The sequence below is a fragment of the Phocoena phocoena genome, chromosome X (genome assembly GCF_963924675.1).
Source record: "Phocoena phocoena chromosome X, mPhoPho1.1, whole genome shotgun sequence".
Taxonomy (NCBI): domain Eukaryota; kingdom Metazoa; phylum Chordata; class Mammalia; order Artiodactyla; family Phocoenidae; genus Phocoena; species Phocoena phocoena.
In genome coordinates this window covers 57,606,544-57,622,936 of record NC_089240.1, presented here as the reverse complement: position 1 = coordinate 57,622,936, position 16,393 = coordinate 57,606,544, and the positions used below count along the sequence as shown (strand labels likewise).

Below are 16,393 nucleotides of genomic sequence, written 5' to 3'. Positions count from 1 at the left end.
ATATGATTCTTTTAATGTGCTGTTGGATTCTGTTTGTTAGTATTTTGTTGAGGATTTTTGCATCTATGTTTATCAGTGATATTGGCCTGTAATTTTCTTTTTTCATGACGTCTTTGTCTGGTTTTGGTATTGGTGTGATGGTGGCTTCAAAGAATGAGTTTGGGAGTGGTCCTCCCTTTCCTGTATTTTGGAAGAGTTTGAGAAGATTGGATATTAACTCTTCTTTAAATTTTTAATAGAATTTGTCTGTGAAGCCACCTGGTCCTCCACTTTTGTTTGTTGGAAGATTTTTAATCACAGTTTCAATTTCAGTGCTTTTGAGTGGTCTGTTTGTATTTTCGATTTCTTCCTGATTCAGTCTTGGAAGGTTTTGCTTTTCTAAGAATTTGTCCATTTCTTCCAGGTTGTCCATTTTATTGGCACATAGTTGCTTGTAGTAATCTCTCATGATCCTTTGTATTTCTGTGGTGTCATTTGTTACTTCTTTTTCATTTCAAATTCTACTGATTTGAGTCTTCTCCCGTTTTACCCTGGTGAGTGCAGCTAATGGTTTATCAATTTTGTTCATCTTCTCAAAGAACCAGCTTTTAGTTTTATTGATCTTTACTACTGATTCCTTGTACTATTTTTTTTTTTTTTTTTTTTTTTTTGGTACGCGGGCCTCTCACTGCTGTGGCCTCTCCCGTTGCGGAGCACAGGCTCCGGATGCACAGGGTCAGCGGCCATGGCTCACGGGCCCAGCCATTCCGCGGCATGTGGGTTCCTCCCGGACCAGGGCACAAACCTGCGTCCCCCACATCGGCAGGCGGACTCTCAACCACTGCGCCACCAGGGAAGCCCTCCTTGTACTTTTTAACTACAGAAGTTTTAATTGGCTCTTTTAAAAATATCTCCAACACTCTATTTTTATTTGGTAACACATCATTCTTATTCTCTCCTTTAGTTATTAGGCATGGTTTAGTTTAATTCTTTGAACATATTTAAAATAGCTAATTCAAAATCTTTTTTTTTTTTTTGAAAGTTCAATGTCTGGGCTTCCTCCTGAATAGTTTCTATTGATAACCTGTTTTTTTTCTTTTTTTTTTAACATCTTTATTGAGGTACAATTGCTTTACAATGGTGTGTTAGTTTCTGCTCTATAACAAAGTGAATCAGTTATATATATATACATATGTTCCCATATGTCTTCCCTCTTGCGTCTCCCTCCCTCCCACTCTCCCTATCCCACCCCTCCAGGCTGTCACAAAGCACCGAGCTAATATCCCTGTGCCATGCAGCTGCTTCCCACTAGCTATCTACCTTACTACGTTTGTTAGTGTGTGTATGTCCATGACTCTCTCTCGCCCTGTCAAAGCTCACCCTTACCCCTCCCCATATCCTCAAGTCCATTCTCCAGTGGGTCTGCGTCTCTATTCCCGTCCCACCCCTAGGTTCTTCATGACATCCTTTTTTTTCTTAAATTCCATATATATGTGTTAGCATACGGTATTTGTCTTTTTCTTTCTGACTTACTTCACTCTGTATGACAGACTCTAGGTCTATCCATCTCATTACAAATAACTCAATTTCGTTTCTTTTGAAGGCTGAGTAATATTCCATTGTATGTATGTGCCACATCTTCTTTATCCATTCATCCGATGATGGGCGCTTAGGTTGTTTCCATCTCTGGGCTATTGTAAATAGAGCTGCAATGAACATTTTGGTACATGACTCTTTTTGAATTTTGGTTTTCTCAGGGTATATGCCCAGTAGTGGGATTGCTGGGTCATATGGTAATTCTCTTTGTAGTTTTTTAAGGAACCTCCATACTGTTCTCCATAGTGGCTGAACCAATTCACATTCCCACCAGCAGTGCAAGAGTGTCCCCTTTTCTCCACACCCTCTCCAGCATTTATTGTTTCTAGATTTTTTGATGATGGCCATTCTGACTGGTGTGAGATGATATCTCATTTTAGTTTTGATTTGCATTTCTCTAATGATTAATGATGTTGAGCATTCTTTCATGTGTTTGTTGGCAATCTGTATATCTTCTTTGGAGAAATGTCTATTTAGGTCTTCTGCCCATTTCTGGATTGGGTTGTTTGTTTTTTTGTTATTGAACTGCATGAGCTGCTTGTAAATTTTGGAGATTAATCATTTGTCAGTTGCTTCATTTGCAACTATTTTCTCCCATTCTGAGGGTTGTCTTTTGGTCTTGTTTATGGTTTCCTTTGCTGTGCAAAAGCTTTGAAGTTTCATTAGGTCCCATTTGTTTATTTTTGTTTTTATTTCCATTAATGTAGGAGGTGGGTCAGAAAGGATCTTGCTGTGATTTATGTCATAGAGTGTTCTGCCTATGTTTTCCTTTAAGAGTTTGATAGTTTCTGGCCTTACTGTTTTTTTTCTTGAGTATGGGGCAGTATTCTCTGTGTGACTCCTAATTTCTTGTTCAGAAGGGTACATTTAGAAAAATATAATGTTACAACTCTGAAAATTAGATCCTGTCTCCCTCCCAGGGTTTGTTATAAGTGACTCTTATTGTTCTTTGTTTTTTGACCTCCTGGACTATATCTGTCTTAAAGTCTGTACTTTTTGTTGTGTGAAGCCACTGAAGTCTTTGATAGCTTAGCTTAGTGTTCTGCTAATGATTGGACAGTGATTTTATTAAACAATTTTAACCAATAAGTCTCCCAGCTTTTGCTGAAAGGCTTTGTGTGTGTTTTAAGGCATGCCTTCAACATTTGGGCAGTAAATTTACAATGCTGCCTTACCATTCTCTCCTTGCTTGTACAGGGCCTCAAATTCAGGCAGAAGAGAGAGATTAAGGCCTTTTCAAGTCTTCTGTGGGCAAACACACAACCCAGAGTGTGCATATATTTCTTTGCATGTATGTGTCTTTCTAGATTTCTTGGAATAATTTTCAGCTTTGCAAAGACCCCTATGAGTATGTCTTTCTCTAATTTGTCATTCTTTTTTTTTTTCTTAGCAGGTGTTTTGTTCATCCACTTTATAAGTCCAATTTGTACATCACTTCAGGTCACCACAATCTTAAACAATTTCAGATGATTGTTTTTGTAAATGCTCCAATGGCAGCATAGTTTACACAGAATGAGCTTTGCATTAAGAGAAGCAAAGACAAACTCTAAGAATGGAGCTTTCTGTACCTGTCAGACTGGACAAATAGTAATCATCCTCTGAGAGTGGGGCCTTGTGAACCTCCAACCCGGTTCTGCCCTCTCCAGTAGCTGCTAAACTGTTGGTTTTCATAGATACTGTAGTTGTGAGGCTGTTGGTTTTTAGCGTTATTGTAGAGATTGCAGAGCTGGAAAGAAGGTGAGTTGATTAGGATAACTTAATATATCACAAAATTCACTGTTTTTATAAAGATTCACTCTTTTGTCTTGAATATACAACCCTTAGATTGTTAAGCTTTAGTTAATTTATATAGTACTTGTGATATATATATATATATATATATATATATATATATATATATGAGACAAAATACTTGGATCCAGAATATATAAAGAAATTTTATAGCTCAATAATAAGAAAATAAACAACTCAATCATAAAACAAGCAAACATTTGAACAGACCCTTTATATGAAAAATTATTACAAATGTCCAATAAGTACATGATAAGATACTCAGCACCGTTAGTCATCAGGAAAATGCAAATTAAAACTATAGTGAAATACCACTACACACCCATTAGAATGGCTAAAATTAAAATTAAGCAGTAAATAACCAGATGCTGGAAAGTATGTGGATCAACTGAAATTCTCATACATTGTTGATAAGAATACAAAATGGTACAATGGCTTTGGAAGACAGTTTAACCTTTTCTTATATAGTTTAATATACATTTACCAACTAACTGTAAAACACATTCATTGAGCTCCTAGGGTGCACTCCTTGGGAGAAGTGAAAACATATGTCTCAGAAAGAATTTTACATGAGTGTTTATAGCAGTTTTTATTCGTAATAGTGAAAGGCTGGAAACATCACAAAAGTCCCTGAATAGATGAATGAATGAATTATGGTATATTTACACAATAGGATACTACTTAGTAACAAAAAGAATGAATTACTGATTCATGAATTACCAAGACATCCTGCAGACTTAAATAAGTTGGAAATAAAAGAGGATATTCCGTATGATTCTGTAGAAAACTATAGTGATAGAAACCAAATTGGGATCTATATAATATGAATTAGTTAACTAATCGATCCCGTTTATATTCTGCCTCATTCCCTGGAAACTTCAATTGCCTAAAAGGCCCTATCCAACTACATTCTAAAATGAGCTAGGAAAATATGAGGGAAAAGCATCATAGAAGACACACGGATAAATAAGAAGGTGATTGAGGGAGAACTGACAAAGATAGCTTGAAAAATTATGAAATAGTGGCCTTGTGGGTGGGGGTGGGGCAGTATCAGGGGGGATATAAGGATGAATTTACATGGTTTGGAGTGGTGCAGCAAATTTTAGGACGATAAAGAAATAAATGTCCCATCCATGATAAGCATTTCTAGGTTATGTGTTGATTCTTTGTAGTCAAGAAGTCACCCAACACATTAATCTAAAATATATGTCTTTCCTGGCATTTCCCTCAGTACAGAGGCCAAATAAATGAGACCTTCTTTCCATGAAGAGCTGTTAATTTGTGTTTGTATTTTCGTGCATGTGATTTGCTTCATGGTCTCAGTTTTTGGGTTTGTTTATAAGGTGAGGATAGTAATACCTACCTTTAGGTACTTGGGAAGAGTAAATGAAAAGTGTTTGTGCAAAGTCCTTCATAAACATTTTCAGGCTCTGTGCAGATGTAAGGTAGTGTTTGGAAATCCAAGAAATCTGGAGAAGAGTGTTGGTGCAAATAATGAGAAAGGGAATGAATATAACTCCTTTCTCACTCCATGCCTTTACTTACAAAATACTATAAATGTTGAAAATCATAATATTTGTGGTTTCTAAAATGTTCATATAAGTCTAAATGAGGAGTGATTTATAACTGTACCTTGCTCAGCTCAATTTACAAAATCCTGGTATTTGTGAAAGGACAGTACAATGAATATCATATTTAATTTCCCTGAGTAAAACAGAGCACATGGGAAACTCTGGCCTTGCATTTTTTTTGCTGCTGGCCAAAGAGGCCAGAGAAAAGTTTTCCAGATATGGAGGCAGTTTTGTGTTCTCTTTGCTGATGAAATGTGGAAGGCAGGGTGTGCATGCTCCTCTCACATTTATATGGCCTGATTTGAAGTGGAAAATGTGATTCTAAAATGTGGAAATTTGAAAACGAATGGTAACCTGGTCTGCAGTCTCCAATCTCTGTAAAGTATTATTATTATTGTTATTATTGCAAATTACGTTTTCAGAGGGTCAAGGATCTAAATACTAAAAATAAGTACTCCTGAAAATGGGACATAGGCAAGAAGGTAATAAAATTCTTGGCATGTTTATCTGCTCCAGACAAATGCCTAAGCATGTTTTATTGTTTTTAACCATGATAGCCTAACCATGATAACTTTTCATTGAAAGGACTGTTGTTTGCATTGTCTCCCTTTCTGTTAGAGTGAGAGCAGAAACTTTCAGTAGCTTGTATATCTGATAGATATGAAGGTGGAGGATGATGAAGCTAAGGAGTGAAAGAAGAAATAGGAAAAGGGGACCAAAAATTACCAAGAAGCTTGGTCTTTCGTAGAATATGGTCTTAATGTGTTACTTTAGTTGGTGACAGCAGTGCTCCTCAAACTCTAAAGAGCATATGAATCCCCTAGGGATTATATAAAAATGCAGTTTCTGATTTTGTAGGTCTGGGGTGTGACCTGGGAATGTGTATTTCTATCAAGCTCCCAGGTGATGATGATACTTCTGGCCTGAGAACCACTCTTGGCATAGCAAGATTGGAGGTTTGGCTGGATATACCGGTGAATGTCATATTTTAAAAATTTCAATAAGGATAATTTGTCAAAATGGTAGCTAATTATGATTTAATTTTATATCATCATTAAACTTCTGTGTAATAAAATTCAAAATCATTGACCAAAAATAAAAACATCTGTCTGGCCATACCACCCTCAATTTTTCATCAATTATCTCCTTATTTTAGGTCCCGTAGTGCATACTCTGTGAGCAAGTTAAATTTGTCCCTCTGCCAGATAGTATCTTAACCCAGGCTGCCATCTGGTTAATGTGTAAAATGTCCAGCTGTTACTACCTATGTTGTCATGGGAAATGCCCTAGAGATGCAGACAGACCACTGGGCTTCTAGTTACAGCTCTTCCAGATAGCTCTGAAACCTGGAGCTATTTTTTTCTTTGTACAATTATTGTGGATATTTCTTTGGTAGAGGTAAGAAAACGTCTAGTCCATTGTCCATAATAGGCACTCAATAAAGCTTAAGGAGACTCTCTTAGGAGTACAACTAAGTAGCTTTAGGTCTTACAGGCTTTGGGTAGAACAGGTCATATAGGCCAGGGATTGAATATAAAATATGTACCATGACTTAAACAAAGGACTTCACTAAGCTGCCCTACTTCATCTTTAATGTGTGGTTTTAGTTGCTCAGATTTTCTACTGAAGGTCTGGTCATTGGTTTAACGTCTTGCAATGCAATTTGCTACCTGCTAGGAGCACTTCCCTTTGTTTTTCTCCTGTCTGCTCTAACAGAGATGAGGAAATCAGACAAAAGGCAGCAGTATTGACCATTTCTCCTGTTTCCCTTCCTTTACAGATTACTCCTCTGCTGTTCAGAAATTTTCCCAAACGTTGCAGTCCTTTCAGTTTGATTTCATTGGAGACACTCTGACTGATGACGAGATTAACATTGGTAAGTCTTCAGCTACATATGGCCATGTGCCTCTCATAGCAGGTCTGAGAAAAAGCAGCCTCCTTGGTCTGTGGGTATAGAAAACTTGGGCATCTTTAATCCCTGTTGTCCCCTGTTGTGCCAAGTTCCTGGGAGGCTGCTTAAGAAACATAAAGAAACATTCCCTTGTAGTCCCATTTCCTACTCACACAAAAGCAATCAAAAGATATCCCTTAAACCTCCACTGAGGTCTTTGACTCTGTCTGCAGGGGAATTTTTCTTTAAAGAATCTAACCCATGAAAATAGATGTTTTTGTGAAGGATAAAGAGTGATTTTTTTTTTTGTTTTTTTTCGCAAAATAATTTAGAGTAAGGTTCTTCTAAGGAACAAATTCCCCGAGAGAGTTTAAAATTAGCATTTATATATGTACAGCTTTTAAGGCAACAGGAGATTTGGCATCTCTCTTTGGGAGCTGAACTTAATAACTTGCTTTGTGAGCTGCATGATGTTGGACAAGATATTTCCTCTCTCTGAGCCTTAGTCTTGTCCTCTGTAAAATGTGGTTAATATTTATCTCTCAAGGATGTTACAATTAGGAGATTGAACAGTGGAAGTAAGAACTTTGTGTTTGTTATGAAGTTAATTATGGCCCTTGGGCCAATCTTCTCTGCCACATTTTTTTGTAAATAAAGTTTTGTTGGAACACAGACTTAACTGGAACACAGTTAAATATTGTCTGTGGGTGATTTTGTAGTACAACGGCAGCATTGAGTAGTAGTGGCAGACTGCATGACTTTCAAAGCCTCAAATATTTGCCCTCTGGCCATTGAAAAAAAAAGTTTGGTAACCACTGAGTTAATTGTCCTGGTCCGAACGTGCATTGGAAAAGAATTTCCAGACACAGGGCAGAATGTAAAGAAGGTAGAATTTATTAGAGGGAAAGGTCGCTGCCAGAACGGCAGCCCGACTTCCTAGTAGTCTGGGAGAGTCGAGCCGGAACATGTGCTATTGATCAGTTTTTATAGCCAGAAAACAAAGGAATGGTCCGAGGTGAAAATTTCATTTACTTATTGGTCGAGGCACATATACCTTCCTTCTATGGGGTGCGAGTGAGGCAGGGCATATGCCCTTCCTTATTTGGGACAGGTCCAGTTGCCCAGGTGGGCGTCGCCCAGGTGGGCTCAGGAATTTTGTAACCATCCTGACATGGTGGGGAGGGAGACTAAGAGTCAGGTAGGGGGTGTAACGCTGAAACTTTTTCAGGCAGGGTTGTCCTTTGTCCTTGAAGCACCATTGTCCTTGCAGTACCACATTAAAGAGTTAGTGTAAAGCATTTGCTAGATGAGAGCACAGAAATAGTGTGAACGATCTAATGTCACCAAAACAATTATATTTATGAGCCCAAGAACTAAAATATAAAATGTATTATTATTATATTAAATGCTCTTTGCAGTAAATACGAATAATATATAAAGGTATAAAGTTACCTGTAATAATAAGATATTTCAGCACAGAAGCAATGTATTGGATGTATTGGCATATTGTCTTTTAACTCTCTTTTGTACATGTATCTGTTTTGTGTATGTGTAATTTAGTTCATACTAAATACATAATTTTATCTAATTTCAACCTGACATTTCATCAAGTATTTTCTCATGTCATTTAAAAATTTTCATAAGCTTCATTGCATGGGGCAAGGACATTGTTTTGTTCATTACTATTTCCCTAGCATGTAGAGGAGTACCTAGCATATAGTAGATGCTCAATACATGTTTGTTGAATGAATGAGTAATGGATGCATTTGAGTTTCATTCTTATAGGAGCTATACTTTATATATTCTTCAACTGTTGTTAGAAATTTAGCTTTTTTCCAATTTTTCATGTTTATAAATCATACTGCAATGAGTATTTTTATGAGGTTGATGACTGATGTTTTGGATAAATGTGGCAGTGTAACTAGTGAGGCAGACATTTGCATTTGTATTATTTCTTTATTCACCCCACTTCATTCTACTTCTGCAAATCTATCTTGGTCTAAGGGCATGGCTTATTTAAAAGTTAATATTGTGAGAGTCAGATAGTCCAAGTTTGAACTCTAGCTTTGCAGCTTATTAGCTGTGTAATCTTGGAAAGTGACTTCACCTCTCTGAGTGTTACATTTCTCATCTGTAATATGGGGATGAGGTGATCAATGCCATGTGTGCACAGTGCCTAAATAAATGTTAGCTATTTAATCATTATTATTATTATTTTAATCATTATTATTAATATAAGGTTTTGTTACTTTGTACCTTGCAATGGACTGAATGTTTTTGTGTCTTCCACAAATTCATATGTTGAAATTCTAACCTCCAATGTGACGGTATTAGGAGGTGGGGCCTTTGGGAGGTAATTAGGTCATGAAGGTGGAGCCCTCATGGATGGGATTAGTACCTTTATAAAAGAGACTCCAGAAAGCTCTCTCACCCTCTTTCCATCATGTGAGGATACAGTGAGAAGTTGGAAGTCTGCAACCTGGAAGAGAGCTCTCAGGAGAACCTGACCTTGATCTCAGACTTCTAGCCTCCAGAACTGTGCAAAATAAATTTCTGTTGTTTATAAGCCACACAGTCTATGGTATTTTTCTATAGTGTCCTGAACTCAGTTAAACACAAATTGGTACTGAGAAGTCTGGGGTGCTGCTATAACAAACACCTAAAAATGTGGAAGTGGCTTTGGAACTGGGTAATGGGCAGAAACTGAAAGAATTTTGAGGTGCATGACAGAGAAAGTCTAGATTGCTGTGAATGGAATTTTAAAGGTGATTCTGGCAAGAGCTCTGAAAGAAGAAAGAGTGGTAGGAAAAGCTTCAGTCTTCTTGGAGAATACCTAAGTAATCATGGACAGAATATTGGTAGAAATATAGATGGTAGAGTCCATTCTGAGGAGGTCTCAGACAGAGAGGAGGAACATGTTATGGGACAATGGAGAAAGGTGATCCTTGTTATAGAGAGGCAAATAATTAGGCTGCACTGTTTGTGTTCTAGTGTTTTTTTGGAAGGTGAAACTTGCAAGCAATGAAATTGGATATTTGGCTAATGTGGTTTCTATGCAAGTGTTAAAGGAGTGGCTTGGTTTACCCTGACTGCTTATACTAAAATGTCAGAGGAGAGAAATGAAGAGAAGGTGAAATTTTTAAGCAAAAAGGAACCAGAACTTAAAGATTCATCCATATTACAAAAAATGAGAAAGTGTATTTGGAAGAAAGCACTAAAGGTATGGTAGACGTACCATTTGATAAGGAGATTAATGTGGGTGTGAACCATGGATTTAATCAACTATCTCAACAAAAGCTAGGAATAGAGATGGGATTATACCAGCAGAAACACTGCCAGCTAGGACTAAAGGAAACAGAGAAAACAAGACAAAATGAAGGAAAACTTATTAGATCCTATAGGACCAGACCCTAGAGTAATGTGAACCTGCACTATTCTTCTTCAAAACAAGGGAAGAAGGACCTTGAAGGTGATTCAGAGATCATCAGGGCTGCCACTCCCACCCCAGGTGTAGGGGTACGGCCACTCTGCAGAATCCTGAGGATACACACAAACCTCTCTCCCCATGCCTCTTCCAGGCAGAGAACCAAAATGTGTGGGGCCATTGCAGAGAGCCACAGTGTGGGCAGCCCTCCACCAAACTGTGGGGGTGATGTTGCTACTCCAGTGGGTCCAGAAGGCTAGACTGCTGCCACAGTGGGTCTAGAAAGCAGAGCATCAAGCCAAAGAGCATTATTCTCAAGACTTAAGATCATATGGAACTTGCCTTGCTAGATTTTGGGCTTGCTTGGGACCTATCGCTCCTTCTTTCTTTCTTTTTGGAGCGGGAATGTCTATCTTATGCATGTCCCATCATTGTATTTTGGAAGCACATAAGTTGTTTGTTTTCACAAGTTCACAGCTAGAGAGGAATTTTGCCTCAGTATAATTTGTACCTTGAGTCTCACCCATATTTGATTTAGATATTTAGATGAAATTTTGGACTCTAGACCTAAAAGTTGATACTGGAATGAGTTGACTTGTAGGGCTGTTGGGATGGAATTAATATATTTTACATGTGAGAAGGACATGAATTTTATGGAGCAGGGGATGGAATGCAACAGACTGAATGTTTGTATCTCCCCCAAATTCATGTTAAAATCCAGTCCCCAAAGTGATGGTGCCAGGAGGTGGAGCCTTTGGGAAGCAAATAGATCATGAGGGTAGAACCCTCATGAATGGTTTTAGTGCCCTCATGAAAGGGACCCCAGAGAGCTCTCTAGCCCTCTTTCCATCATGTTAGGATACAGCAAGAAATCAGCAGTCTATAAGCTGAAAGAGGGCACGCTCCAGACCCCAACCATGCTGGCACTCTGATATTGGACTTCCAGCCTCCAGAACTGTGAGAAATTTCTATTGTTTATACACGACCCAATCTATGGTATTTTGTTATAGCATCCCAAACTAAACATATTTCTTTCTTAAAAATAACTACTACTTGCCTATCAATTGGTAACCTTGAAGACTGCAGATGCATGGTATGTGGAATTTCGTAAATATGTCTTTTTTCTACTAAAAAAATGTCAGACTAGGCTTCCCTGGTGGTGCAGTGGTTGAGAGTCCGCTTGCCGATGCAGGGGACGCGGGTTCGTGCCCCGGTCTGGGAAGATCCCACATGCTGCGGAACGGCTACGCCCGTGAGCCATGGCTGCTGAGGCTGTGTGTCCGGAGCCTGTGCTCCACAACGGGAGAGGCCACAACAGTGAAAGGCCTGCGTACCGCAAAAACAAAAACAAAAACAAAAAAAAAGTCAGACTTTGAACAGGTGCCCATTTTCCCTAAAGCCAACCAACAGATCTGAGATGTGTCCCATATCTTCTTTTATGTTGAACTTTGTGCTTCAACTCTCTCACCCCTCTGAAACCCACCATAATTATCAACTAGTACCAGCAGCATAAAAGAGTGTGTGAACTTGAGCATAATGGCTTATAAACAAAAATAAAAATGACCCCTTGGTGCTGCCAGGTTCTTGTTGATGTCTGCTGGCTGTGACACATTTGCTTCTTAATGTATGCTTTACAGTAACCCTTTGACTCAGTTATCATTTGCCTGCCAATTCCAGAAACTCCTAGTTATCATCTGACCATTGCTTTTAGTGATGCTGACTCATAAACTAATGTTTATTGTTGGGGACTGAAAAGAGATTTTGAGAATTTCAATGGCCTGTCATAGTCATTGGCTTTGTTGATTTTGTCATTTTGAAAGCTGGGATGTGTGGTGTTAGTGAGACGAACAACCGATGCTCCACCGGCTGAGGCTGAAGCTCCTTAGAGGCTCTGAGAAGCAGTCTTCGAGATCCTACTGGGAGGCTATTGTTGGGAAAGAACAGTTGCTTTGGAAGTGGAAAGAACAGAGTGTGCCATGCCCTCCAATTGCCAGTACTACTGGCCCTTCTGTTTCACTGGAAAAACTGGTAAAGGTACAGTTAGGATGGAATTTTGGGCTGAGCTTTTAGATTTCACATTACATGTGAAGAGGGCCTTGCAGTTCTCCCCACAATAGATTTTTCATGGTTGCTGCAAGAGGTAATCAGTAGCATTAACCCCATTGTAGATTCCAGTTGTGTAACAGAGATGGTAGTGATTCCTAGAGGATGTAAGGGAAAGCCTGAAGCTTCTCTGAAGAGTTCCTTCCCTTGATGGTCAGCTCTTGGACCTCACAGTCTGTGTACAACAGAGACAAGTGGGAGGAAGTATCTCACTGCCCTGACCATGACATTTGTCACTGCTTTAGAGTGCGACATCTGTGCTTTCAATTAGCATTGCCTGGCCTTTTCTCTACCTCTATGGCCCAGTAACAAAAGGAAATGACAAGTGTTTAGGTAGTGTTGTATCTCCTTCAGATTTGAGTTTTATTTATTGGCTATGAGATCTTGGCAAAATTACTTGAGCTTGTTGAGTCTCTGTTTTCCTCATTTGTAAAGTAGGCAGTATAACCTACTTCCCAGAATTGTGAGGAGTAAATCAGATAAATACATGTATACATGTATCAGAGGGTGTATATAAATCATTTGTCTCAATTCCTGGTGATCCTACTAGGAAGGTGGTAGAACCTAATTTTTGGAGAAAGCTGTTAGCTTGAAACTATATTTCCCGACTTAACTACAAGAGGAAAATGTAAAATGAGATGTCAGTGTTTACAAGGATCTAGTTCAGTTATTCCTAATATAGCTTTGTATCAGAATTACCTGGAGAGCTTGTTGATCCAGAGTCTCAGGACCCGTGTTAGGTGAAATGAATCAGTTTGCTTGTTTATGCCTGGAGAAAGAAAATGCAGTGATTTTAAATCTCAGACTGCAAATCAAATTTCTAGTCTAGTCATCAACATATTTGAAGAAACTCCTTTGTGGACCAAGCAGATTGATTTAAGGTCAAACTTGCAGGTAGAAAGTTCCATGAGCCACCCATTACTGCTTTATAGGAGCAGAGGACTCAGGTAAAATTCTACATTATCTATTACCCCAGCCCCCACACTTTTATTCAACATGAATATTATTCATTGCTAATAGTTCACAGGCAATCATAAACCTGATTGGGATGCAGCAGGGCTTAAGAAATAGTCGCTTGAGGACTTTTGTTGATGTTTTTCTGACCACCTTTTGAGGTTGCAAAGGTCAGTTGTTTTAGGGTCCTGAAAATCAGACACCCTAAAAGAAGAGGTATACCCTAAATGAGAAAGAAAAATATTAATATAAAAGTTAAAATTAAAAAAAAAATTATTTATTTTTTATTGAAGTATAGTTGATTTACAATGTTGTGTTAGTTTCTGGTATACAGCAAAGTGATTCAGTTTTATATACACACACACACACACATATATATATATATTCTTTTTTATATTCTTCCATTATGATTTGTTACAAGAAATTGAATATGGTTCCCTGTGCTATACAGTAGGACTTTGTTGTTTAACACAAAAGTTTGTATTAAAGAAAAGAGCCAGGAGTTGAACACTGAGGGTCCAGTGATTTCTAAGTGATCAGTGGTGGAAAATTTTTTGATTATGTAGTGCCGCTCATTGGAGTTTCTTGAACCTCTCAAGGTGGGATGTCAGTCCTCTTTGTGATATTGTCCACATTCCTGGCAATCTTTCATATAAGGGCATATATGAATTGAGCATTTCACCTGACTTCCTTAGTCCAGACAGTAGTTTGTCCAGGGAAAATTCTAGCCCAGTGCATGGTCTGCTGTGGTGGTGAGCACTTAGAGGTTTATATCAAGTCATCAGGTTTCAGTTCACAGGTCTTCTTCATATCATGGGGAAAGGGTCAGTTACAAGGTGACCTGGAATCCTTATAGGGATCTGGATCATCAGGTCTTAGTTCTTCATGACTCCAGATCATATGGGAAGGGGAAAATTGGAATTGCTAGTTTGGAGGATTATAACTAGATATTGGAAAAAATAGAAGGGATTGAAAATTTGCTAAATATTTACAAATTGGGAAAGTTGGCTGGATCCAGTTCAATTTACAGATAGATACCAAAACTGTTTTTTTTTTTTTGACAAGAGGAGGAAGTCGTTTAAATCTCAACCAGACAAGACAGGGTGTGCATGTTTGTAAGTTACCCTCAATTAACAAGAGATGCAAAAGTTCAACTAGCTCAAAGACAACAGGGTAAAACTCTGATAATCCAAAAGGGTGTGCTATAGACAATGCATCATTTTCCATTGAAACACAAAAATTCTCCCTTTTGATGAAAGTTAATCTCAAAGAAACAATATTCTTGATTTAAAAAATAAGGCTGGTCTCATGAGATTTCGCCTAATTATTTGTACTCACAACAAAGATAATTATTTGCCATATGGGTCTATTTAAGTTTGCTTTGCTGGAAGTTTTCAGAAAGAATCTAAGATTGGATTTTTTTTTTTTTTTAACATCTTTATTGGGGTATAATTGCTTTACAATAGTGTGTTAGTTTCTGATTTATAACAAAGTGAATCAGCTATACATATACATGTGCTCCCATGTGTCTTCCCTCTTGCGTCTCCCTCCCTCCCACTCTCCCCCTCCCACCCCTCCAGGCTGTCCCAAAGCCCTGAGCTAATATCCCTGTGCCTTGCGGCTGCTTCGCCCTAGCTATCTACCTTACTACGTTTGTTAGTGTGTATATGTCCATGACTCTCTCTCGCCCTGTCAAAACTCACCCTTCCCCCTCCCCATATCCTCAAGTCCGTTCTCCAGTAGGTCTGCGCCTCTATTCCTGTCTTATCCCTAGGTTCTTCATGACATTTTTTCCCCTTAAATTCCATATATATGTGTTAGCATACGGTATTTGTCTTTGTCTTTCTGACTTACTTCACTCTGTATGACAGACTCTAGGTCTATCCATCTCATTACAAATAGCTCAATTTCATTTCTTTTTAAGGCTGAGTAATATTCCATTGTGTATATGTGCCACATCTTCTTTATCCATTCGTCCGATGATGGGCGCTTAGGTTCTTTCCATCTCCGGGCTATTGTAAATAGAGCTGCAATGAACATTTTGGTACATGACTCTTTTTGAATTTTGGTTTTCTCAGGGTATATGCCCAGTAGTGGGATTGCTGGGTCATATGGTAATTCTCTTTGTAGTTTTTTAAGGAACCTCCATACTGTTCTCCATAGTGGCTGAACCAATTCACATTCCCACCAGCAGTGCAAGAGTGTCCCCTTTTCTCCACACCCTCTCCAGCATTTATTGTTTCTAGATTTTTTGATGATGGCCATTCTGACTGGTGTGAGATGATATCTCATTGTAGTTTTGATTTGCATTTCTCTAATGATTAATGATGTTGAGCATTCTTTCATGTGTTTGTTGGCATTCTGTATATCTTCTTTGGAGAAATGTCTGTTTAGATCTTCTGCCCATTTTTGGATGGGGTTGTTTGTTTTTTTGTTATTGAGCTGCATGAGCTGCTTGTAAATTTTGGAGATTAATCCTTTGTCAGTTGCTTCATTTGCAAATGTTTTCTCCCATTCTGAGGGTTGTCTTTTGGTCTTGATTATGGTTTCCTTTGCTGTGCAAAAGCTATGAAGTTTCATTAGGTCCCATTTGTTTATTTTTGTTTTTATTTCCATTACTCTAGGAGGTGGGTCAGAAAGGATCTTGCTGTGATTTATGTCATAGAGTGTTCTTCCTATGTTTTCCTCTAAGAGTTTGATAGTTTCTGGCCTTACATTTAGGTCTTTAATCCATTTTGAGTTTAATTTTGTGTATGGTGTTAGGGAGTGATCTAATCTCATACTTTTACATGTACCTGTCCAGTTTTCCCAGCACCATTTATTGAAGAGGCTGTCCTTTCTCCACTGTACATTCCTGCCTCCTTTATCAAAGATAAGGTGTCCATATGTGCGTGGGTTTATCTCTGGGCTTTCTATCCTGTTCCACTGATCTATCTTTCTGTTTTTGTGCCAGTACCATACTGTCTTGATTACTGTTGCTTTGTAGTATAGTCTGAAGTCAGGGAGCCTGATTCCTCCAGCTCCTTTTTTCGTTCTCAAGATTGCTTTGGCTATTCGGGGTCTTTTGTGTTTCCATACAAATTG

General features: G+C 38.4%; 1 protein-coding gene across 1 annotated transcript in view; it reads left to right on the top strand.

Moving 5' to 3' along the window:
• The window catches only part of OPHN1 (oligophrenin 1), a 606,563-nt gene that overhangs the window by 197,562 nt on the left and 392,608 nt on the right, over positions 1-16,393 (top strand). The window contains exon 2 of the mRNA XM_065900746.1: positions 6,718-6,813. Within this exon, the coding sequence (XP_065756818.1) occupies positions 6,718-6,813 (96 nt within the window). The remainder of the gene's footprint in view (positions 1-6,717; positions 6,814-16,393) is intronic.